Consider the following 24656-nt stretch of genomic DNA (forward strand, 5'->3'; position numbering starts at 1 on the left):
ATTTTAACTTAGATGCACTGAAGTACCAAATTATTGACTACACGTGTCTGCAGCACGATTAGACACGCATTTATATAGTTTATCAGAAAAAAAAGTTGATTTGGAGGTGACTTGCTCTTTCAACTCCTCCCTGTGTTCCACACTAAGAGACTTTACACATTCAAACTTTCAGAACAATCTTCACATGTAAAAGTAACTTACCGGTTATTTACAATCACATTATTAAAGGTGTGTATAATTGTGTTTTGGAACCAAACTAGTTAAGGATAAATAACATTGGCAGATTTTTTTAAATGTCCAAAATTGTATTTTTAAGTTTTCACTTGTAGTGTTACTTCAAATGGTATCACAAACACAGCTTAGACACGCACGCATAGACAACCACAAAAACATGCAAATATCTTCTATAAGATATAGAGGCACGCACGCACGCACGAAAATTTTACTTGCAAACATTTGTGTATTTAAAAAAAATTCTGTTATGGTTTAGATACCTCATATTAAACATGTTATGTATCAGTTTGTACTGTTTGTTGAGTTTTCCTACAATAGATGCAGTCTAAAGAAATCGCTAATATCTTCTTTCTTCTTCTTTCGGTCTTTATTTTGGTTTATAGCATTAACATAAATTTTTTCTTTTCAAACAAAACAACAGTATTAACAACTTGAATTTAAACCAAAAAAGGAATAGGCAGAAGCAATGCTTATTTTAGCCTACCCTATTTTCCACCTAAGATACATAACCAATATACATTTCTTTTATTTTCCCCAATATAAATAACCACAATGAAAATTCATTAATGTCTATACATACTTTTCATACCCTGTGAATATGTGACACTTTACACCTGCTTTAAACTTTAGTAAAGAAGTACATTTCTTCAAATCATCATCTAACTCATTCCACAATTTCACACCAACAACGGAAACACATCATGATTTCACATTAGTTCTGGCTTTTACACATTCAAACATAAATACACCTCTGAGATTATAATGATCATCTCTTGGTTTGAAATAAACTTTTATGCAATTTGGGATATTATTATTAACTACTTTATGAAGAATCTCTAAGATTTTTACTTTAATAATATCTCCTAATTTTAGCGTTTTAGTTTGACTAAATAGATTATGGGTTGGTTCGAGGTATCCCAATTTATTAACTATTCTAATTGCCTTTTTTTGTAATTTAAATACAGTGTCAACACACGTTTTACCTGCATTTCCCCAAACCTCTGCACAGTAAGACAAATAAGGCATAATTAAAGAGCTATAAATCAAAAACAAGGCTTTTTTATTTAGTGCATCACTAGTTTTATAAAGTATAGCAATAGATTTAGACACTTGCCGTCTGACTTAATGTATCACAATTTATTGTGACACATTGTATCGTCTCCCTGTATCGTGAAACGTATCGTATCGCCCTAAAGCAGGGGTGTCAAACTCATTTTAGCTCAGGAGCCACAATGAGGGAAATCTAGTCCCAAGTGGGCCGGACCGGTAAATTAAAAACAACTTCAGATTGTTTTTTTTTTGTTTTAATACAATCAATATAAAACAAAGCTGGAGCCTGAGGACAGTGTATCCAAAATAGTACAAGTACAACACCTGAAGTGTACTCGAAAATTTGAAAAAATAAATAAATAAATAAATATTCCTTAGTGATTCAAAGAGCTTACAGATCACATGGCTAGATCAGTTTCATGCAGCACTTAAAGTATATTTGACTCATTTTACTTTACATCTTTTAGCTTTCACCGGAGCATCAACATCAGAAGTCACATCCTGAGTGGCGGCCAACTTCAGGATGTGATTCAAGTTCTTGTGTGAGACTTGAGCGCAGCTTTGTTTTATTTATACTCATTACAGAGAAAACTTGCTCACAAAGATACGTTTATTTTCTCTACATTGTAAAGTATGAAAATAAAGTTTATACAACCATCTCGCGGGCCGAATTTAACCCGCTTGCGGGCCGGATGCGGCCCGCGGGCCGCATATTTGACACCCCTGCCCTAAAGTCACCCATACACATCCCCATTGTGTACTGTTGTCCCTCCATTCCTCCCTCCCTCTCTTTCCCTCTTTATCTTGTACATCTCCCTGCCTGTCTACTCCGGTGTCTGAGCGAATGTGGTCTAACGTGCCACAAACATAATAAAGGCTACTGCGCAACAGGAAGAAAATCCCACCTCCCTTTTTGCTGTAGAGTAAATCTTCTCTGGCGTGTTATGGTGCCCAGATCAACCGTTCTGTCTGCTTCTACTGCCAGAACAGGACAAGTTTAAAAAAATGGAGAATGTATTCAAAACTGTATTTTTAAAATAAATAAATAAATAAATATCTTCTGTACCAGTTCTCACTAGGGATGTTACACAAAAGCTGTGGGTGTATGTTAATTCCATTATGCTAACTCAGTGAAAGATTTGCAGTGAATCCAGTGTAGATATTCAAAACTGGACTATTTCACTGAATGTATAATGTGTAATCAAGAACCCAACGAGAGAATAAAACCAATATTTAAACGAATCAAAATCCATCTAAGAGATGCGTAAAAACAGTAGAAGTCTGGTGTGTATGTGGAAAAAACACACTTGAGTTCAGGGAATTTATTTTTAAAAACCTGGTTGTCTGTAGAAAATCAGGTTGGCGTTTGATAACATGGTTCCTTTTTTTGTAGAAAAACGAGAAACAACAAAGAAGCACACTTCGCCGCTTCCACCTGAATTAGGAGCTCTCCAGGAGTAAGCCAGAAAATAACTAAAGCGCTGAAAAAGGAACACATTTCAGCGGATTCAACATGGAGAGAAAATATTCATGAGCTGTACTCACACAGACACACACACACACACACACACACACACACACACACACACACACACACACACACACACACACACACACACACACACACACACACACACACAGACTTCTGGTCTTTGTTTACATCCTTACCTTGACCGCCATTTTCACCCTAATCTGAATCATTGTCAACCGTTCACTTCTCACTTTGCCCTCCTAATCTAGAATCTTAGTTCCGTTTTGTCCCACTGGCACTGAGCTTTGATGTCCACGAGGACAACCTCTACAGACAAGGTCAAAGACTGTACTAGAAAAAAAGTCCTAATGAGGCAACAAAAACAAGGACATGCACTCCTGCAAGCACAATGCCGGGCCTCCGCTGCACACTGCAGCAGCCGGCTGATTGGAATGCTAAGCCGGAGAAGGAAATGTAATACAGTACACGTTGTAGTTTAGCCTCCATCCTCCGTTCTGTCAGAGGCCAGGAGTTCAGACTATATCAAAGAGTCATGTTACAGTTGTTCCTTTGTAGCTCGTTTGCCTGCAGTTCGTACGTTCCCCCCAGAAACTCTACAATCAGCCCATGATCGTCTACCTCCAGGCGGCTGTTTGCTTCGTTACGCCTGCTGCGGATGAGGCCTCCTCGACAACATCATTTATTTAGGATTAATGAAAAGTGGCCTAAGCTGAGATCAACCGTCTGCCTGCCTGCCCATGTGTGTGAGCGTTTATGTGTGTGTCTGACGAGCAGAATATTAAAGCTCTTTTCGTGGGTTAGCCAGAATTGCCTCTGGCTAATTGCAGATTTAAAACACAAACTCTCACTGATGCACTTTCAAACGAAAACCCAGCGTATCTCCTGATTTTCTGCCTCCTTCTTGCTCCTTGAGACTGTGCCGGGCTATCACCATGGTAACAGCAGATTGAGTGACTTTTTTGCTGCACGGATTGCTCGGTTGTTATCTCTGTTTTGCTCTCTCTCACTCTGTCTGTCTGCCTATTATTCCGTCCTCCTCCCACCCTGCTGCGCTGCCTCACGTGCACACATTTCCTTGTGGGTTGCTGACCACCCTGCAAGCACACGCACATACAGATGTGCACAGAGATAAGACAATGCAGTTCCTCACTCTCACCATCCCTCTTCCTCCTCTTCTTCCTCCCCAGGCTCTCATATTGCAGCTGGTGGTGTGAAGTCCTAACTCTTCCTGCCCAGCATGGCGGTGGCTTTATGGTTCTTGGGGGTGTGTTTGCTCACGCTGGCTCACGTCGCCCCATCTGGTCAAGGTAAGTGTTATATTGTAGAGGTAGCATCAATTTAGAGCAGAGGTGGGAAAATTGGGAAAATATCTGCTAAAAGTCTTATTTTCATAGATTTATTCTTGGTGTGGAAGATAAAAGTTAAAAGTAAACCAACCATTTAGAAACTATTTAATTTTCAATTCAATTCAAGTTTATTTATATAGCGCCAAATCACGACAAGAGTCGTCTCAAGGCACTTCACATAATAAAAATTCCAATTCAGGTCAGTTCATTAAGCCAGTCAGAAATAATGTTTCCTATATAAGGAACCCAGCAAATTGCATCAAGTCACTGACAAGTGTCAGTGACTATACAGCAATCCTCATACCAAGCAAGCATAAAGCGACAGTGGAGATGAAAACTCCCTTTTAAGAATTTAGATCAGTGGTGTCCTGTCCTGGTCCCTGAGGGACACCGTCCTGCATATTTTAGCTGTTTTCCTGAAACAACACACCTGACCCAATAATCTCCTGTTTATTTAAACCAGCTGAGCTGGAGCAGAGATGAATCTAAAATATTCAGGATGGTGGAAAAAAGTGGTCTGCGAGGATTCAAAGATTTAGAGATATTTTGTTCCACAGACATGACTCTATTCCATTGACTTCAGGCTCTGCTATTATGTCAACTCCTTCTTCTTCATGTGCTTTTTATTGACAGCCACACAGCTGATTAAGCTAACTGCTAGCCTTTATATTAGCTCCCGCAACAAAGCGGGTAGAGACCTCCATCTAGTGTACCTGCCAGCACCGAGTAAACGGTTAAGTCCAGTTTCTGGTCAGCAGAGGACTAAAGGGGTCTGTCCAATGTGAAGTTGCTCCAGTTACTGACTCAAGAACCACTAAAAGGGTTTGAAAGCAATAGCTTAATTGTTGAAAGTCTTAAGCGTGGCTTTAAAGGGTTTGTTTGAACACCATTTCACAAAAAGTTAAAAGAAAATGTCATGCTATCATTATGTAGATTTGTTAAGGAAGCCAAGAACAGCCTTACCTGTTACTATTTTTTGTCGAGTAATCGGAAGGTTGCAGGTTCAAATCCAGCTTAGGACAGAGAATTCTGCTGTTTTGTCCTTGGGCAAGACTGGTGGCGATCGGATGGACTTGTAGCGCCTGTGCTCAGCAGCCTCGCCTGTGTCAGTGTGCCTCGGGGCAGCTGTGGCTACAACGTAGCTCACCACCATCAGTGTGTGAATGTGTGTGTGAATGCGCTTTAGAGTCCTCTGACTCTGAAAAGTGCTGTATAAGTGCGTGTCATTTATCATTGATCATGCTGTCTTGTTTAGGTCACTAGATCAACAAACTGGACAAAAATAAGTTTAGCTTTTGTCAAAATAATTTCATAATTGTGATACAAATGTTCCTTGTGCCAGTTTTTGCTCTTACTGTAAAGTTGATTGATAGCAGTAATTCAATGATCCAGATAGATGTTCTGTGGCATTCTGAGTCTCAGTCAGTTAGACTTCCCTGGTTATTTAGGAACAATGTCTTTTCATTCTGAAAAAATTAAAATACTTTATTGCAAATAAATAAATAAATAGATAGATAGATAGATAGATAGATAGATATATAGATAGATGATAGATAGATAGATAGATAGATAGATAGATAGATAGATAGATAGATAGATAGATAGATAGATAGATAGATAGATAGATAGATAGATGATAGATAGATAGATAGATAGATAGATAGATGATAGATAGATAGATAGATAGATAGATAGATAGATAGATAGATAGATAGATAGATAGATAGATAGATAGATAGATAGATAGATAGATGATAGATAGATAGATAGATAGATAGATAGATAGATAGATAGATAGATAGATAGATAGATAGATAGATAGATGATAGATAGATAGATAGATGATAGATAGATAGATAGATAGATAGATAGATAGATAGATAGATAGATAGATAGATAGATAGATAGATAGATAGATAGATAGATGATAGATAGATAGATGATAGATAGATAGATAGATAGATAGATAGATAGATAGATAGATAGATAGATAGATAGATAGATAGATAGATAGATAGATAGATAGATAGATAGATAGATAGATAGATAGATAGATAGATAGATAGATAGATAGATGATAGATAGATAGATAAATTTACTGATAACTGTGAAAATGTGACACTGTTATTGCAAGATGGCATCATGAAAATAATATTCTTAGCATGTCTTTTCTACACTTCCATATTTGGCTTGAAACAGGCGAATGTAAAAAAAATTATGTAAAAATTAGAAAATTAGAAAAATTAGAAAAAATTAATCTAGAATAAAACATCCCAAAATGTTGACATCTGAACACACGTGAAACTTGTTATGAGGAATGTTGAGATGGATTTTAGAGACACTTTGTGTTTCAGAACCAGGGACAGCTACAGCCAGAGGCGAAATGACAATTTCCGAGTTCCGCAGAATCCCCGAACGGCCGATGTGCTCTGGGCCGCTGTCGGCACTCCCCCCCCCCACCCCCACCCCCCCCCCCCCCCCCCCCCCCCGTCATGCCTCACACATAACATGACATGGCTGACATATTCAATTCAATTCAATTCAATTCAAGTTTATTTATATAGCGCCAAATCACGACAAGAGTCGTCTCAAGGCACTTCACATAATAAACTCGTCAGTCAGTTTATTTATATAGTACCAAATCATGAAATCGCCTCCAGGCACTCACAAAGTAAACATTCCAACACAGTCCAGGGGCCTCATTTATCAAGCTTGGTTACGCACAAAACGGGGTCGGAAAACTGCGTAAGCAACTTTCCACGCAAACTTTGATATTTATGAAAGAAAACTTAACGGAAAAATATGCGCAACTTGAAGTTGACTAAGGACCTGGCTTACGCACATTTTGGACATGGAGAGCACCTGCAGTGCTGCTGCTGAGAAGGATAAAATCATGAAATCCTGCAGCATTATCACTTGTACTGCTTCGTTTTCACACAGAACAAGACCCCCCCACACGCACACACACGCACGCGCGCACACACACACACACACACACATCCTGAAGCACAGAATACGGAATGCAGAAAATCAGCAGGGGGACACATTGAGACAGAATGTCATGCGTCTGTGACAGTGTGTGTCCTGTCACTGTGACCCGATTGATCATGTGCCCTGGCTACTTGGACAAGGGAGATCTATGTTTGGGTGACTGGTTAGTGTGTGCGACTTTCACTTGGGGGTCTGGGGATCGAATCCCCATTGGACTATTTTTTTTATATCCGCCACTCACAACATTGACGGCTTCAGCAACGCTGTGCCACTCCGTGGATTTTTTCTTGTTTTGCAAAAGCACTTCCTTTAATGTCTCCACCTCACCCACAAGTACCTCAATTTCTGCTTCTGTGAAATCGTGCTTCCTTGATCTGCCTTGATCTACGGTCACCATGTCATTGACGGGGCGCTGCAACAGCCGGCTTATGTATATGCATGAGATTCACAAGGCGCTTTGCTTTGACTTTTTATGGCAGTAGGCGTGGTATGGAGTGGTGAGGGCGGAATGTGACTAAAAAGCAGCTGAGAATCTTTCCAGATAGTTTCTGATTTATGAAGCGGAGATTGCGTGCAGCTGTGCGTACTCCATGTTTGCTAGATCACAAACCTACTTGGCGTAAGTACTTTTTTTTTTTTGCTTAACTTAAGTACAGTTTTAGTAAGGATTCTACGCAATGTTTGATAAATGAGACCCCTGACCATTAAGCTAATCAGTAAAAAGTTTTCTATAAAAGGAACCCATCGAGTCACTGACTAGAGTCAGAGTCTTTACAGCAATCCTCATACTAAGTAAGCATGCAGCGACAGTGGAGAGGAAAACTCCCTTTTAACAGGAAGAATCCTCAGAGGTTCCTGGCTCAGTATAAGCAGCCATCCGTAGGCACACACACACACACACACACACACACACACACACACACACACACACACACACACACACACACACACACACTAAATAGTGTTTCTATGGCTACATTGTGATTACTTAGAAATATTATACTTATTAAGAAATAAACTTTATTATCTTTATCTGAGTGAATCTATAATAAATTCAACTGGTGAACTAGTAGTAGCACATTCCATGTCAAAGAAAGTTAAGTGTTACCATATCAAGATGAAACCTTCACAGAAAAGAAGTCCTAAAGTTCCCAGCAGTTATCATCACACTGTAGACAGCATTACCAGCGTTCAAAATAAAAACCTGTTAAGTTCCCGTGTTCTGCCTCTCATCACATTTGGGCGTCAAAGTGGAGGTGTGATGTGATTTGTGCCAACAGTCACATTCTGCATCTCCTAGCATTTATTTTAATGAACCTGCTGGATGTGTTGACAGCTCTAGAATACATTTCACCATCATTATGTTTCTTTTTCTTCCTTCTGCAAATATGCGAGGAGGGTTTGGCTGAGGAATATCTACAAAGTGTTAATAATACATGCACAGGGGAGTCATTAGCACCAGCATCTCAGGTCATGATAACAAACCACTAGGCTGGTCCAAAAGGTTGTTGAAGAGGAAAACTTCAGCAGAAGGAACAGATGGTTTTGTGACTCTGTGGATCTAATAAAAGCTTTAAATAGACAATAACTTTAGGTTATTAATAATGTTGCTAGTATTGACGAAAGTTATCATTTATTTATATTGAATTAGAGAAAGATGCACTGTTATAACGTGTCACTTACTGAGGGCCAAAGAACTAAAGTTTAGAGTCACCAAGCAGAGAGCAGGAAAACATAAAAGCTGAGGAAAAGCCAGAAAAACCAAAACTCACAAAGAACCACATGTAAGAAAGTCACAGCTGTGAGTAACACTGGATCTAGAAAACTAAAACACTAAAGCAAAACCTTAAAGACACAAAATAATAATGAACACAACTTGATCCAAGTGAAATTTTTAACACACCACATGTAAAAAAAAAAACCCTGTCCATCCGTTTTCTTTTAGGAAGTATGTGCCTAAAGCAATCTGTTACAAAAAGTTCACATCTGTGATGTCACAAACAGGGAAAGTAGAATAGAACCATCTCTCACGTGCAAGAGAGATGTAGAGCTGTAGGTGGAGGAGCAGCGGCTCTACTCTGAACCCCTCTCATATATCAGAGCTACTCAGGTCATAGCAGCCTGACTGGAGCATGGGTGGGTGTGGTGAGCTTCAGTTTGTTTCCTTAAAGAGACACAGCTCTGAAGTGGCTCATTCTGGAAGGTGCTGAAAATGTCATGAATGAAACAGCTGAAATCACCTTATGTGAGAGAGATTTAGAGCAAAGAACGTCATAAACGAATTTTTTTTATTGACCATAAAACTATTATGACTCAAGAAAAAGTCAAGGAAAATATCTCCTTTAAATGTGAGCAAAATCCAATAAATGTGACATTTTACTTTTATAATTTTGGCTCAAATAAGTTAAAATACAGAAATTTCTGGTGGATTTTGAGTAAAGTCCCATTTATATCAAAAAGTAGCAGGAATAAAGTTATTAAAAAATCAGTAAACTACACTTTAAGGATATTTGCAAGCAAATTTTTGCACGAACACGATGGGACGTAACCTTGTATTACTAGATTTTTTCTGCATATTTGTTTACTTGTCTGTTCTGTATTTTCTTCACTAGACACAAACTATTAAGTAAGCACTTGTTTCATTTGTCTCTCTAGAGGTGAAGGTTGAAATCAGCATTCAGTCAGAGGCCTGTGTGGTAATGGGTATTTACGGACTGCAGCTCAGACTGGCAGTGATGTATTTGTGTAAATGTCTCAAGGTGAACAAGCACCTTTTAAAAATGTTTCTTGTCCCCGCAGATGAACATCTTAATGCAGCCTCCAAAATGAGCCCTAAAAGCACATGTAGACTTCTCAAATCTTCTCACATGAAGGTTCTGAAACTGACAGGAGCTTGAAAGTGTGACAAAAAAGATGCACGGTAGATCCATTTTATCAGCTTTCATGGCAGGTGGCAGCTCATCCACTGAGCTCCAACCAGAATCTCAATGTTGATATCTGTCTGAAAACTGCAGGGTGTTTGCTCTCTCAAAGAGAGAGAGCTTCATGATCGGTTTCCATGAGCAGTGTTCTCTAGTGTAAACCAATGCCTTACGAGTCATTAAACAACGGCTATGATGCTGTTGTTCTGAGATGCAGAAGTTTGCTGGTGCAGAGGTAGACTGAAAACAGCAGGATTGCTCATTATTATTAATTATATGCACACACCTCGCTTCTGATTGGCTAACAGAACGCATTCAGCCATGGTGCAAAATCACTATCACCAAGACACCTTCCACTTTCTCTCCTTGCTGCAAAAAAAGCCTTCCTGTGGGCGGATGTGAGCCTAGATGGGCGAGGTCATGAATGCAAATTCACAGTGTGACTTGGATATGTGAGGATTTTTAAATCCTGTATTTCACCGTCTATTTTCTAAGAAGCTAATGCAGGAGATAGGTGTAGGGGACTGTTTTCATGTTCAGCCTGCATGATAAACCCAGAGTGACCGATTATAATCAGAAATAATAGTTAGAAAATGTGCTTTTTAGTCAACCACACCTTTCATTGGACCTGCATTAGAAGAGTATTATTTAGAAACATTTTTATAAAAATCTTGATGCTTTTTGCTGCAAACATCCAAAGAAATTTTATTAAAAAGATTATTTTCTCTGTCTTTTCTTTCTTTATTTTGTCTCCGCGACACATCCCATGCCCACCTTCCTCCATCCTTTACGAGCAGCGATGTCCCGGGCCGCCATGCCGTTCGGGCTGCTGCGCAGGGAGCTGGCGTGCGAGGGTTACCCCATAGAGCTGCGTTGCCCTGGAAGTGATGTGGTCATGGTGGAGACGGCCAATTACGGACGCACTGACGACAAGATCTGTGACGCCGACCCGTTTCAGATGGAGAACACGCAGTGCTACCTACCTGACGCTCTAAAGATCATGTCTCAGAGGTGTGTGTGTGTGTGTGTGCGTGCATGTGTATGTGTGCGTTATTGATTTTACAAAAGCAGAATTGATAATTCCATAATGACCTTTTCTGGAAGCAGCTTGACTAATCCATACAAACGGCAGCTGATGTGTTCACACTTTGCATGCGTGCTGCCGTACAACATACGTGTTGATTGGCAGCAGACCCAACACTGAGTCATGTGTCTGTGCACATGCACGTGCACGTGCAGCAGTGAGTGTAAAATGCCCGCCTGTGAGCTCAGCTCTGTTTTCCAAGAAGAAGCGATCAATATTCAGCAAGAGAGAAAGCACTTTAACGAAGCATCTTTTGCTTCTACCTTGTCGGTTAATCTTTCTGTTTCCTCTCTCTGTTTTCTCACTCCATCCATCCCTCTGACTCATCCATCCATCATCCATCCACCCATTTATTGGATGTTCTGCAGATGCAACAACAGGACTCAGTGTGTGGTTGTCGCAGGGGTCGATGTCTTCCCAGACCCCTGTCCTGGAACATACAAGTACCTGGAGATCCAATACGAATGCGTCCCTTACAGTGAGTACGCTTTTATGTGGGAATGAATCTATCCATGAACGTGTTAACTCTTTTCACACACAGACACACACCACTACACTAAGATCTAACCTACTTATGTCAAGACGCAGGTGTGAGATTGATTTTTTTCTGATCTTGTAACTTCTGATGTCAGCTATTTCCCGGAATGATTGATGAATAGAAAAGATGGAGATGATTTTTTGTCCCCTCAGGAAGTGTGTGTGTGTGTGTGTGTGTGTGTGTGTGTGTGTTTGAACAACAAAAAAATTAAAAAGAAGGAAATTGGATGGAGAAAATACAGAACAGAGGGAGAGAGGGATAAGGAGAGAAATAAACTGTGGGGCATTTGCAAAATGTCACGTGCGTGAGTTTGCGTGGGTGAACGTTTGCAACTGGGCGTGCACGTGTGTGTGTGTGTTTTCTTTTCCAGATTCACACCACAGGAGTTGCTCTCTTTTCTCCACAGGAGCCTGATTGAGGGAAGGAGTGATCAGTTGGGGGGGGGGGGGGGTAATTGGGGAGGGAAAAGGGGGAGGAGGGGGACAGAGGGAAGGGGAGAGTCGGGGAATGTCGGGGATCTTCTGTGCTTCTTTCTTTTACATGAAAAATAATGTTTGTGGTGAGAATGAGTTCCAAAAATCTTTATCTGTGCATCTTTCTTTCTTTCTTTCTTTCTTTCTTTCTTTCTTTTTTTCTTTCTTTTTTTCTTTCTTTCTTTCTTTCTTTCTTTCTTTCTTTCTTTCTCCCTTAATTTTTTGTTTCCTTCCTTCCTTTCTTGCTTGCTTGCTTTCTAACTCCCCTTCTTTCACCCTCTGACTTTTCTTTCTTTCTCTCCCGCTTTTTTTCCTATGCTTGAGTAGAAGTGGACCAAAAAGGTAAAGACAAAACATTGTAGCATCTTGATCTCTCCTCTCCCCGACCCCCTTCTTTTCTCTTCTTTTTCTTCTTCTTCTCCTCCTGCTCTATCTCTATCCTGCCATTTCTCTCCTCCTCCAACACCAGGACGTTGTTTCGTAATCATGCTGGATGTTGCCCCTTCCTCTTTTTTCATTTCTTACACGGTTCTTATGTTTTTTACCCCCCCCACCCCCACATCTTATCCATCTCTTGTATCCAAAGCCGTTCTTCAATCCAAATTTTATCCAGGTTCTGCACCTTTTCTCTTCTCCTCTTCTTCTTTCTTCTACGTTCATCTCTCCAGTTTCTCCCCTTCACCTCCTGCTCCTGGTCTTTCTCTCTGTGCACAAAGAAAACAAACAAACACAAAACTGGTCGCACAAACATAAACATCACTTAATTTCTCCTGAAAACACTTCTTTCCTTCTTCCTCTCTTCCATCTTTCCTTTCCTTCCAGTCATCCTCTTCATGCTTATTTTCCCTTTTCTTCCCTTATAGGAAGAGCCCCTTTATTCATCTTCATAGGAAAAATAAGATGAAACGTGTCTGATTGTGTATCCGTCTGGATGTGTGCTTACCAAGCACTGCTTATGTGTGTGTGTGGGTGTGTGAGTGTGTGTGTGTGCATGCCTATTTGCATGCCAGTGTGCGACTGTTCAGTATTCATAAGTGTCCATACAGTTATTGATATGTGGGTGGACCAATCGTTGTGCTCGGCGTAAACTAACCTGCCCTCTCATTCACTTCAAGGCAAAATGTAGCTCCGCCTTCTGCGTCCCTGACTCTACCTCACACTCTTCTTCACTCTTTTTGCACTAACCCACAAACACACACACAGACACGCACACACACTGAACAAAGCACACAAATGCACAACTTTCATTGCAGTGTCCCTGTTGTATTAATCGCCACACACACACTAACAGTGTGTGATTCTCAGCACTTATTCGTCTCCTCTGTCGCTTGCCTCTTGAGATCAGGACAGGTGTTCTAAATCCCGTTCTCTTTTTCTCTTCATTCTTTCTTCTTAATCTCGCTGCATCCAATGCATCTAATTCAACTCATTTCCGTCACGCATCGATCCATTTTCTCCTCACATCTGCCTTCCACCCACTCTTCGCTCACTTCTCTTCTTTTGTTCTTTCCCTCTGCTTCTTTCTCGCTTTGCATCTTGCTTCTGGCCCTCCCTAACGCCCATCTTTCAGTTTTCGTGTGTCCCGGCTCACTGCTCAGCATCCAGCCAGCCTCCTCGCTCTTGGAGGCGGAGCATCAGTCGGGGGCGTGGTGTAAAGACCCCCTGCAAGCCGGCGACAGGCTTTATGTCATGCCGTGGACGCCGTATAGAACGGAGGTGCTGTACGAGTACGCCTCCTGGGACGACCTCCGTCAAAACAGAGTCACCACTACTTATAAGTGAGTGGTTGTTTTATGATTTTCATGTCAAACTGGTTATTTTATTGGGTTTGAGTTAATTGGCTCGGACAAAAATCATGAGTTATTGCTGTGTTTGTTTGCGTTCCCACATAAATCATGGAAGTAATGGGAAGTTGAAGTGATTATGTTGCATCAGCCTTGTGGGAAAATTAACAGTCTGTGGATTTTGTATTGAACCAAGCAGCAGTTAGCTTCTCAATTACAGATTAACGCTTCTGTTGACTTTTTTTCATGAGAATTTTATTTCACAGATGTATTAAAGGCTCTTTTTAAAGGTGTGGAACACTAAAAGACCCATTTTAATGATTGTTTCTGATTATAATCAATCACTCTGAGTTTTTCATGCAGGCTGAGCATGAAATTAGTCTCCTACAACTATCTCCCGCATTAGCTTCTGATAGAAAATAGACGGTGAAACTCTAGGATTTGAAAATCCTGACAGATCCACGTCACACTGTCACTTAACATTCATGGGCTCAACCATCTTGACTCATAAGGGGAAGGCCGTTGTTGGTTTAGCGTCCAGGAAACAGAAGAGAACATCTCAGCTAGTCGAAGCTAACAGTTTAAGTTAGCAAATTAGTAACGCCACCACACAGCAGAACTCCTTTAGGCTTGTGTTATTGGTAAACATCAACATTGCAGAGCAGACTGAGTCAGTGGTAGAGTCGCTTTGCTGTTATCCAATTTGAGGCCAGATGTCCAAATTACAGGGATTAAGACTCAAATCATCAAACTCTGATGTGGCTCGCTTCTAGTTCCTGGAACTGGTGCACCAGTGTATTTTTTTCACAAAGGACCACTCACAAGATGTTCATTCCTACTAGAGACCAGTGAAAATGTATTGATTAAACCAGGGGTCGGCAACCTGTTCCCATCAAAGAGCCATTATTACCCGTTTCCCACAGTAAAGAAAACACGGGGAGCCACAGCACCCGCGGCGTTGTGGGCGGGGCCTACCCTCAGACAGCAGAGAGCTGCTTTAACCAATCACAACAGGTGACAGCAGCCAGCACCGGTCGCTCGTGTACGTCAAAGTTATCTTTCATAAGACGATAATCAACAAAACGATTTATATAAAGTGGATCCAGAAGTTGTAGCCCGTCTCTGCCTACAATATTTTGATATTTTTCACCCTGTTGGTGGTTTTACTGAGCAGGTGCCACTTTTGTCATACGTTTCTTTTTAAAACATGTTTAGACTGTTCAGAATACAAATCCAGGCTCTGTCACGTTTGATTGTTGTAATTAAACTTTGTAGGTGGGGAAGGTCAGAAAAGGATCCGATCAATTTGTTTTCCCCTCATTTACAGTGACGGAGATAACGGCGCGGTGCGCCTGGCTCTGGTGGTAATCAAGTTAAATTATATCTCTTTGCAACAATTTTCACAAGAAAACAGAACAGTTAAAAGCAGGGCTTGTGTATTTGACCGTTTATTTTGACGGAGAAAGAATAGAAAGAATTACCCCGACGCATGCAGACGAACTGACACTTTATTCTACGCACATCACAGATGTAGCTAAATCACTCAAGAAGAGATTCCCATCTCAACATCTGAGCTGGACACTGCTCAGCGCAGCTCACTGTCAGCGCGTACGTACGGTGCACAGCGAGCTGAAGATGTGGAGAGGGGCTTGGAGCGCGTCGCAGAACCAGAGCGCATGCAGGAAGATTCCTCCGACTGAAGCGAGACTTGTCACTTAGAAAATGTTCCCTGATTATGAAACTTTGGCTGAATAGTGCTTGTTCCTGTCTCCAATGTGGCGACACATCCAGGAGCCGTCTGAGGAGAAGCCCAGAATCTCACATCCTCGTCAGCTCAGATCACGCATATGATTACGCACAAGCGTGACCCGTCAACCCGGTCTCACAGTAAGACCGGGTTGGAACTGTTCAGGTTTACGCAGACAATCTTTACATTTAGAATTAGCTTACAGATGTAAAATTAATGCAGTAAAATATAAAGCATTTTATTTAAATATCCATTCATTATTTTACAAGCACAGAGAGCCGCATCAGATGGATGGAAGAGCCGCATGCGGCTCCAGAGCTGCGGGTTGCCGACCCCCGGATTAAACAAGTGCTCCACCTTTATGAGTAGATAGTCAAAACCTAAAATATTTTAAACACTGACATACTTTTACACATAGATTTCTTTCAAACATGTAAAATTATTGAATCAGTTCCAATTATTTACATGCCAGTGGTTATGAACAATGTGGGATTGAAGAAATACACCACTGGTGATTCTGGATTCATTCAAAGCTCTTGTTTTATCGCAAAACGGGTTTGAAGCAATTAAATGATCAAGTGCAATTTCTGCATATTAGAGGGAATGTTCATTTTAATGACTCTGGCCCCATTCTCGGAAAAGAAAAACGCTGAAAAGATATTTTACTTGGCTTTTGACATAAAAAAAGACTGATTTTGTTCAACTTCGGACTGTTGTCCAACCCAAAAATCTCGTTTTTTTTTTTCTTCTGGAAGAGTCTCTGTTGTGTTTGGAGCTTGTTTTAAGTATATTGACACATTTGAATAAGATTGAAAGAGTTGTCTGTGCACCAAAGTATTTATCCACAAGATCAAATGCTCCACTGTCAAAATTCCAATTTGGATTTAAGGTTGGAAAACTGTCCAAATCTGTTCTGTCTGTTTACATTCCTGGAAAATTGGTCTTACTTTCAAAATTTCCCAACCAAAGTAACTTTTACATTAGTATGTTCTTTTTTTAAGTCAAGCTATTTTAAATGAAAACTTAATAAGTTGGAAAATAATAATCATCAAATCTAAACTGATTAATTTATGGAATAAAAGAATGAAATTTCTTGGACTGTCTAACTAAATCCCAAAGGTGATGATTGGAACTCTGTATGGTTCCCTAGGTTGCCGAGCCGTGTGGATGGTACCGGGTTTGTGGTCTATGATGGAGCTGTGTTTTACAACAAGGAGCGAACACGCAACCTGGTCAAGTATGACCTGCGCACACGCATCAAGAGCGGTGAGGCAGTGGTGGTCAATGCCAACTACCACGACACGTCTCCATACCGCTGGGGAGGGAAGTCTGACATCGATCTGGCTGTGGACGAGAACGGCCTTTGGGTTATTTACTCGACTGAAGCCAATAACGGACGCATCGTGGTCAGCCAGGTAGGAGAAACAAAAGCTGTTACATGACCGGAGAACGGAAGAGGACAGAAGAAACAGTCAGGTTTTATCTAATCGTGTCTTACCAGGTGAACCCATACACGCTGCGCTTTGAGGGAACGTGGGCCACGGGTTTTGACAAACGTGGGGCGAGCAACGCCTTCATGGCTTGTGGCGTGCTCTACGCCGTGCGCTCCGTCTTCCAGGACGATGAGGGTCAGGGGGATAGCCGAGCCAGCAGCAACATGGTGGTGTACGCCTACGACACCAGCCGGGGTCAGGAGCTGCCTGTCCAGATACCGTTCCCCAACCCTTACCAGTACGTCTCCTCCGTAGACTACAACCCCAGAGACAACCAGCTGTACGTGTGGAACAACTACTACATGCTGAGATACCCGCTACAGTTCACACCACCGCCACCAACTAAAGGTCGGAACAAGAACGGGCGTGTAAAAAGACACGTAACACTTTGGGGAAATAACAATCCCTTCATCTCCACAGGACCCCTCTCCTCCCTGATGACAACCGTCCGGTCCTACACAGCTACAGTTGCTTTGATGCCAGTGCGGCCATCAGCTTCACACCCGATTGGTGTCATCAACAGGGGCCCCTTTGACCAGCGGCCAATCACAGCCATGGTTCCACTGACTCCACGCCCTCCTCTGCGTGTTCCCTTGCCTCCAGGGGGCCCCGGCCAAGTGGGTGGATGTGAAGGCCGAGTGGCACGGGGCGTTCAGTGGCCCCCGACCTTAAAGGGGGAGACAGTTGAGAGGCCGTGCCCTAAAGGGTCTCTGGGTAGGCGTAGCATGTGTTTTTTCATAACTGAGCATGCCAGCGTGAGTGGTGTTTGCAAGTCTGTGTGTGTCTCTCATTTCCTTTTGAAAGGTAGTCAGATGACCTCTCTTTGAACTCTGATGAGACAGAAAAGTCAGAGAAGGGTGACAGTGAGCAGAAACACTGCGCTCGCTTAGTCTCACTGCGCAGCTGTTTAGCTCAGCCCAACCTCCCTTTGAAGACAGATTATGTTGATAATCCTGGGTGGCATTTTGTCTCTCTGTAATCATGTCAAATCATTTGGACATGGGTTTCAGTACAGAGCCGAATAAATGAGAATCGCCTCATACTTTATCATGTTTATAATTAAGAACATGTAGGAAAAATAACGCCACTGGAATTTGTCTCGCATCATCTCCCCATCTATAATTCTTAATAAATCTTAAAGGCAACTTTTTAATATATGAAATTATTTTCTTGAGCCAGTATCTACTAAAATGACCATTTACAGGGTTGATGAAATGTTCACTCAGACCCCAACGCCCTCTGTTATGGGCTGCCTACTCTGAAGTTGCAAGTGCAGTATTATGGAAGCATATGTGTAACAGAAATCTAATTATTATGCAGTAGCAGAAATAAAATTTCATTTTCATATTAGCACTGCCAAATGTGACCCATACATAAAATGAAAAAGCAATTTTCCAAACAGCTTTTTCATTTTCTTCTTCATTGCTTATTCTGTGACTGAGGCCTAGTCCACACGTAGCCGGGGGTTTTTTTTAAACGAATATCCGCCCCTCCAAAATCTTGCATCCACACCACCTCGTTTAAAAAAAAATCTCTGTCCACACGTACCCGGATAAATACGTTGTTAAGGACATGCCAGACCTGTAGGCGGCAGTACTTCCCTCGTTCTTAACCTCGTCCTTCGTCTGTGGTCTTCCGCAAGGAGCAGTAATTCCTCTTGCAAAAACAAACAAGCAAAAAGCGCTTGGACAGTTGATGGATGGGTTGTGACAGAGCGCAGCTCTGAGGGCATCCATGATGCCGGCTAGTGTAAACACAGGTCGCACACGTGATGTCAGCATTTTTTTGTCGCGGAAAGTGACGTTGCGGACCTTAAAACTCCGGTTTTGTCTGTCCACACGCAGACACCCAAAACGGAGAAAACGCAGATCTTCACTTTGGCCGGAGTTTTTAAAAAGATCCGTTTTCGTGTGAAAAAACTCCGTTTTCGTGTGGATGACAGGCCAAAACGTAGAAAAATATCTACGTTTTGGCAGATCCCCGGCTACGAGTGGACAGGGCCTTGACCTCCCAGGGCCCTGTGTCCATATAAATGGACATTGGCTCATTGCACTTTTAAAATTTTATCATCTTCACCTTAGACCTTTTTGTTATTATTCATAGATACATGATATTGATATTGCCATAAAAACATTTATGTCTTTTTATAGGAAATGTGACACATTTTTTTTATGAAATAAAATTTTCATTTACATTTTTTTTTACTGATGTCACTCTCCCGCTCTGCTCAAGACGGCCAATTCAATTTGAATTACGAAACACTTAAAGCAGGGCGGACATGAAAAAGAAAAAGCAGTTCCCCTTTCTTTATGTTTTTCATTAAGCCACAGAATGGGCAGTGATGAAGAAGAAAACTGAAGAGCAGTTTAGAAGATTGCTTTTTCATTTTAACTGTGAGTCACACTTAGCAGTTGTGCAGTGAAATAGGAAAATCCTTTATGCTTAACGCAATGTCATTTTCAAATTTGACATTTAAATTTTTATTTTCTTACACATTTGCTGGACTGTTATTTGAAAATTAAATCTCAAATGCCTTTTTCTCTATAATTTTCTTTAAGTCACAAAATAAGCAATGATTAAGAAGAAGAAAAAAGCAGTTTGGAAGATTTCTTATTCATTTTATTTATGAGTCAAATTTGGCAGTTCTAATATGAAAATGAAAAATTATTTCTGCTACTGCATAATAATTTGATTTCTGTTACACATATGCTTCCATACTCTGTGGCCATCATACCGCACTTGCAAATTCAGAGTAGGCAGTCCCACTCCCTGTTGGACTTAGTAAAGTGGAGCTGACATGCTAGAGCTGCAGTCTGGTTCCAGTACATTTCCAGGATGTATTAGATCATGAACACAGCTGATTTGTTAAATTAAATGATGAATCACTCCTGTAGACACTAATAAAGGCTAAGGTGACATTTCAGGAGTTAGATTAAGGTGTTAAAAAGATCAACGGGGAGACAAGTTGCACTTTTGGTTTTACGGGCCTTTAGTGGTGCTAAAAGAAAGCCAAAACTGCTTATTAGTATCCCTCTAACTTATTATGATGTGTTATTTCCATTTCAGCATTTCCTTCTCACTTACTTCTAAAAGACCTTTCAAAGCACGTTTAGCTCAGTTTTTCACAGTTCTTCCTTTACAAACATGTCTGTGTCCAGGAGAAGATGCGCTCATGATGTTTTGTGTATTAGCATTGTTTATGTCTCCACCCCAGACCATACTTTGTCTTTTTGATGTTGTTTCCACCTCTCTGTCTCTGCAGGAATCGCCTCCTATCAATGCATGTCATCTCCAGTGGGGTGGAACTCCAGAGGGCCTGACCTTTCCAACTGTACCTCTCCCTGGGTCAGCCAAATCGCACAAAGGGTCAGTCAAACACACGCACGTGCACCCTGTGAAAAACTCCCCAGAGCCATTAAGAGCACAGCACCCTCTTAAATGTCATCACAAACAAAACCCTGACTCATTCCAGATTAAGAGTGGAGAGAATGCAGCAAACATCGTTGGGGACCTAGTCAACTTGACCCGAGGGCGGATCTATGCTGGTGATGTCAGCATGTCCGTCAGACTGATTCAGCAGCTGCTGGACATACTGGACTCTCAGCTCCAGGTCTTGAGACCAGTCGTTAAAGAGTCAGCCGCTCGCAACTACAACAAGGTAACGTCTACCATTAGAGGGGGTGTGGGATTGACCTTTTCTGGGAATGAGAGCAGAAATGTCAACAAATCTGTTAATAATTGATGTTTTTCTTCTTTTCAGCTGCAGAAGAGAGAACGCACGTGTAAATTTTTTGTTCAGGTAAAACAGACAAACAGTAAGACTGACACAGAAGAGCAGACTAGAAGGCAGATAATCCTCTTTCTCTCTCTTTTTTTTTTTTTTTTAGTCGGTTGTTCAGACAGTTGATAACCTGCTGGGTCCTGAGGCTCTGGTGGCCTGGGCTGACTTGAGCAGCATCGACCAATCTCGATCAGCATCACAGCTTTTAGACTCGGTGGAAAAAGGCGCGTTTCTGTTGGCGAACAATCTCTATGAAAGCCGCTTTAGCTACAGGGCACCAAATGTTGGTAGGTCGTCTCATCACTCTTTTTCTTTTTCTTGGTGTCTCAGTTTCTATTTTCAAACCTCGCTGCAAACGTAGTCCTCATGTATTTCTTTGGTTCCGTTACCACACAGATCTAGAGGTGTACGTGTTAAATACTGAAGCCGACATTCAGGACTTGTCATTTCCTCACTCCTACGACAGCGACAGCATCCTGCAGATCTCAGCCCTGGCTCTGCAACAGTACAGCAACAATGGTCAGCAGCACACCCAAAAACACCTTTTTATTCTAAGCATTACTCAAAGTTGTTCGTGGGACTTTAAGTGCTAGTATTCATCATCAGTTCATGAAGCCATTCTCCATTCTTTGGTTTCCACTTCAGGTCAGGTGAACCTGGTCCTCTCCCTCTATAAAAACCTTGGCTCCTTCCTGACTACCCAGAACTCCACGCTGCGGCTGGGTCTGGGTCCGAGCCAGAACCAGGGCCAAGATGCCAGGCGTAAAAGTCTCGTGGTAAACTCACATGTCATCTCTGCCTCTGTGCACAAAGGATCCAACAGAGTGTACCTGACAGAGCCGGTGATCTTCACCCTCAGACACCTTCAGGTCTTCTTTTTTTGATCAACTAATAGCAAAGTTGATATTTAGATTTGGTTTGTTTTGTTAACGACTGGTTATGCAATAACATTTAGTGTGGTTTTATTTTGATTCACAGCTGAAGAATCACTTTGGTCCAAACTGCTCATTCTGGAACGCATCGGGAGTTTCTGGGAGCGGCAGGTGGTCCACACAGGGTTGCCGCTTGATGCACACCAACAACACACACACAACGTGTGCCTGCAACCACCTGTCCAGCTTCGCTGTGCTCATGACATATCAGCAACCAGTAGTAAGTGGCAGATTTCATTCTATCAAAGTAAGGACTTGTCTGATGTTGTCTTTTAGTGTGCTCTCCACATTTTATCTGAGAGATTTCCGAGCTGGATGAATTTTAAATCTGCCAGCTACTGAGTTAGTATGGAAAAGACACTAAATTTGCTCTCTTCCTGCCTGATTACCACCAGACTTGTAGAGAAATCTCCTTAACGGAGCCTGTCTGACAACATGAAGTAGGCTAAATTGTTCCAAAAGGCAACGCATCATGATCCCTTCTGAAGAAATTCAAGAGCAAAAGAAACCAGAGAAGCATCTAAAGCACTGCAGGTCTTCATTGGTTATGGTCAGAGTTCGTGATTCAACAAAACCCTCTTCGAACCAACAAGAAAAAAAAACAACCATTTTATATTTGCCGAAAAGCACCTTGAGTGTCCCCAATAGGGAAAGAACTTCATGTCAACACTTGAACATGGTGGTGGTAGTGTGATGGTCTGGGGCTGCTTGGCTGCTTCAGATCCTTTATGACTCACTGTAATCAATGGACCCATGAATTTTACTCCCATGAAAATCCTGTAAGAGAATTTCTGACCTATGACCCTGAACTGGTCTTTTAAAAGAGTGCATGCACTCGTTCCCATAAATCTGCTGTGGTTTCTAATGTGAATAAATACCTTGCAAATCGCTTTCAGCCATACAAAAGCTCAGGCTCTCCTTTTTTAGGAAGTAGAACTCAGTCAGATGACTGGGGGGCAAGAAACGACTCCGAACCCTAACCCTTTGAGTACGATTTGCAAGACATCTGTTCCTACCAGAAACCACTACAAACACAGTAAAGTGATTAAACAAGTGACCCACACCTTTAAAGAATCAGACACCAAGTGTTTGTTAACGGCTGGTTATGACTGCAGCTGAAATTCAGCTGGATGTGTTTGCTTCATTAATCAATGTGTCTCTGATGTTTTCTTCATGGCTGCAATTTATTCAAGTAAACACACACACACACACACACACACACACACACACACACACACACACCTCCCAACGCCCATATGCTGCTCTAACACCTCTGCTTCTGGAATCACAATGTTGACTCTTTGTTATCACGTAAGTAAACAGTGTTTCTCTCTGTTTGTCTTCACAGATCAGCGCCAGTGTGGAGGAGTTTCTGGTTTTTGTTGTTTCTGGGGTCGGCGTCTCTGTCGCTGTGGTGTGCCTGGCCACCTGCCTTATTACCCTATGCTGCCAGGGGGCGCCCTGGCTCTCAGATCACAGCACCGTCCACTGCAACCTTTGGGCCAATCTGCTCATCACTGAGCTCCTCTTCCTTGTCCTCATTTGTGCCAACAAAGCAAAATATGTTGTTAGTATTTTCATTTCCCATCAGATTTCGTGCACGTCTAAGGCATGTGTATGTTTAACGGAAAATGATTGATCTTTTCAGGTTGTGTGCTCCATCACCGCTGGCCTGCTGCACTTCTCGCTGCTGTCTGTGTTTTGCTGGTTGTGTCTGGAGGGGGTGGAATTGTACCTGCTGCAGCAAGAGGTGTTTGAGGGTCGAAACTCCAGGAGGAAGTATTTCTACCTCTGTGGCTACTCTGTTCCTGGGCTGGTGGTGGCTGTTTCTGCAGCTATTGATTTCAGAGGATACGGGTCGAAATCTGAGTAAGTTTGTGATCGTGTGTGTGTGTGTGTGTGTGTGTGTGTGCGTGTGTTCGCATGGGATGGAACTATCAGGGTTTCAAAACTATAACCTCAACTTATGGATTCAGTTCAAATGTGTCTGTGTGTGTTTTACGTGTGTGTGTTTGTTTAGGTGTTGGCTGCGCACAGATAATTACTTTATCTGGAGTTTCTTGGGTCCTGTGGCAGTCATCATCACTGTAAGCATTAATATAAACACCAACCTTTCTGTTTATTCACGTCAAAATCATTATGAACAAATATTTGTCTTTGTTTGATTCGTGCCCTTTATCTGGCCCACAGCTGAACCTGGTTGTCTTGGTAATGACCTTACATAAGATGCACAGCACTGCAGCCCTAAAACCAGACTCCAGTCGCCATGACAATCTGAGGTCAGTGAGATTGTGTGCTTATTTAGTCTTTGTTGACCGGTTTCTTATACGTTTGTGGTGCGTTTACATGCATACTCCCGCACTCATATTCATTGTTTCATTATTAGCTTAAAAAGTTGAAATGCTACTGCTAATTTCACATTAAATGAGAATTCTACAGTGACAGCGGACAGTGGTCAAGAGGGGGTGCTGGAGAAACTAAGATATATATTTTTTGTGTTGACATACATCTTGAACCAGGTTCTCTCCAAAAGTTAATCCTTTTGAGAAGCAGGCACTTTTAGAATGTGTCATTTAAGTCTATTCGGTGGCTCGTTGTTAGTAGCAAACAGAAAGAAAGCGTTGACTCCTACAGACAATGGCAACGTTTTACGCAAAACAAGCATGTGTGATGGTGCTTAGCTGGACATTTGGCTCAGTTTGAGTAAAAATGACTGATATGTTGTAGTTTTTGAGCTTGTTGATATTTATTTGCAGCGTCAAATCACAAGATTTTCATTTAGTTGAAGTC

General features: G+C 41.6%; 1 protein-coding gene across 7 annotated transcripts in view; it reads left to right on the top strand.

The window, feature by feature from the left end:
* The window catches only part of LOC107390457 (adhesion G protein-coupled receptor L1), a 55184-nt gene that overhangs the window by 21068 nt on the left and 9460 nt on the right, over window positions 1-24656 (top strand). For 3 of the 7 annotated variants that reach the window (XM_054743597.2, XM_054743598.2, XM_054743599.2), the window contains exons 2-19: window positions 3964-4083; window positions 10832-11045; window positions 11487-11596; window positions 12457-12471; window positions 13700-13907; window positions 16811-17075; window positions 17162-17867; window positions 20416-20519; window positions 20626-20811; window positions 20914-20952; window positions 21041-21221; window positions 21331-21453; window positions 21580-21803; window positions 21913-22086; window positions 23215-23433; window positions 23515-23735; window positions 23887-23953; window positions 24057-24145. In XM_054743597.2, the coding sequence (XP_054599572.1) occupies window positions 4014-4083; window positions 10832-11045; window positions 11487-11596; window positions 12457-12471; window positions 13700-13907; window positions 16811-17075; window positions 17162-17867; window positions 20416-20519; window positions 20626-20811; window positions 20914-20952; window positions 21041-21221; window positions 21331-21453; window positions 21580-21803; window positions 21913-22086; window positions 23215-23433; window positions 23515-23735; window positions 23887-23953; window positions 24057-24145 (3215 nt within the window). In that variant the 5' untranslated portion in view covers window positions 3964-4013. The remainder of the gene's footprint in view (window positions 1-3963; window positions 4084-10831; window positions 11046-11486; window positions 11597-12456; window positions 12472-13699; window positions 13908-16810; window positions 17076-17161; window positions 17868-20415; window positions 20520-20625; window positions 20812-20913; window positions 20953-21040; window positions 21222-21330; window positions 21454-21579; window positions 21804-21912; window positions 22087-23214; window positions 23434-23514; window positions 23736-23886; window positions 23954-24056; window positions 24146-24656) is intronic. The other 4 variants (XM_015967176.3, XM_015967184.3, XM_070550022.1 and 1 more) reach the window with 2 other exon arrangements.

Source organism: Nothobranchius furzeri, chromosome 4 (assembly GCF_043380555.1).
Source record: "Nothobranchius furzeri strain GRZ-AD chromosome 4, NfurGRZ-RIMD1, whole genome shotgun sequence".
Classification (NCBI taxonomy): Eukaryota; Metazoa; Chordata; class Actinopteri; order Cyprinodontiformes; family Nothobranchiidae; genus Nothobranchius; species Nothobranchius furzeri.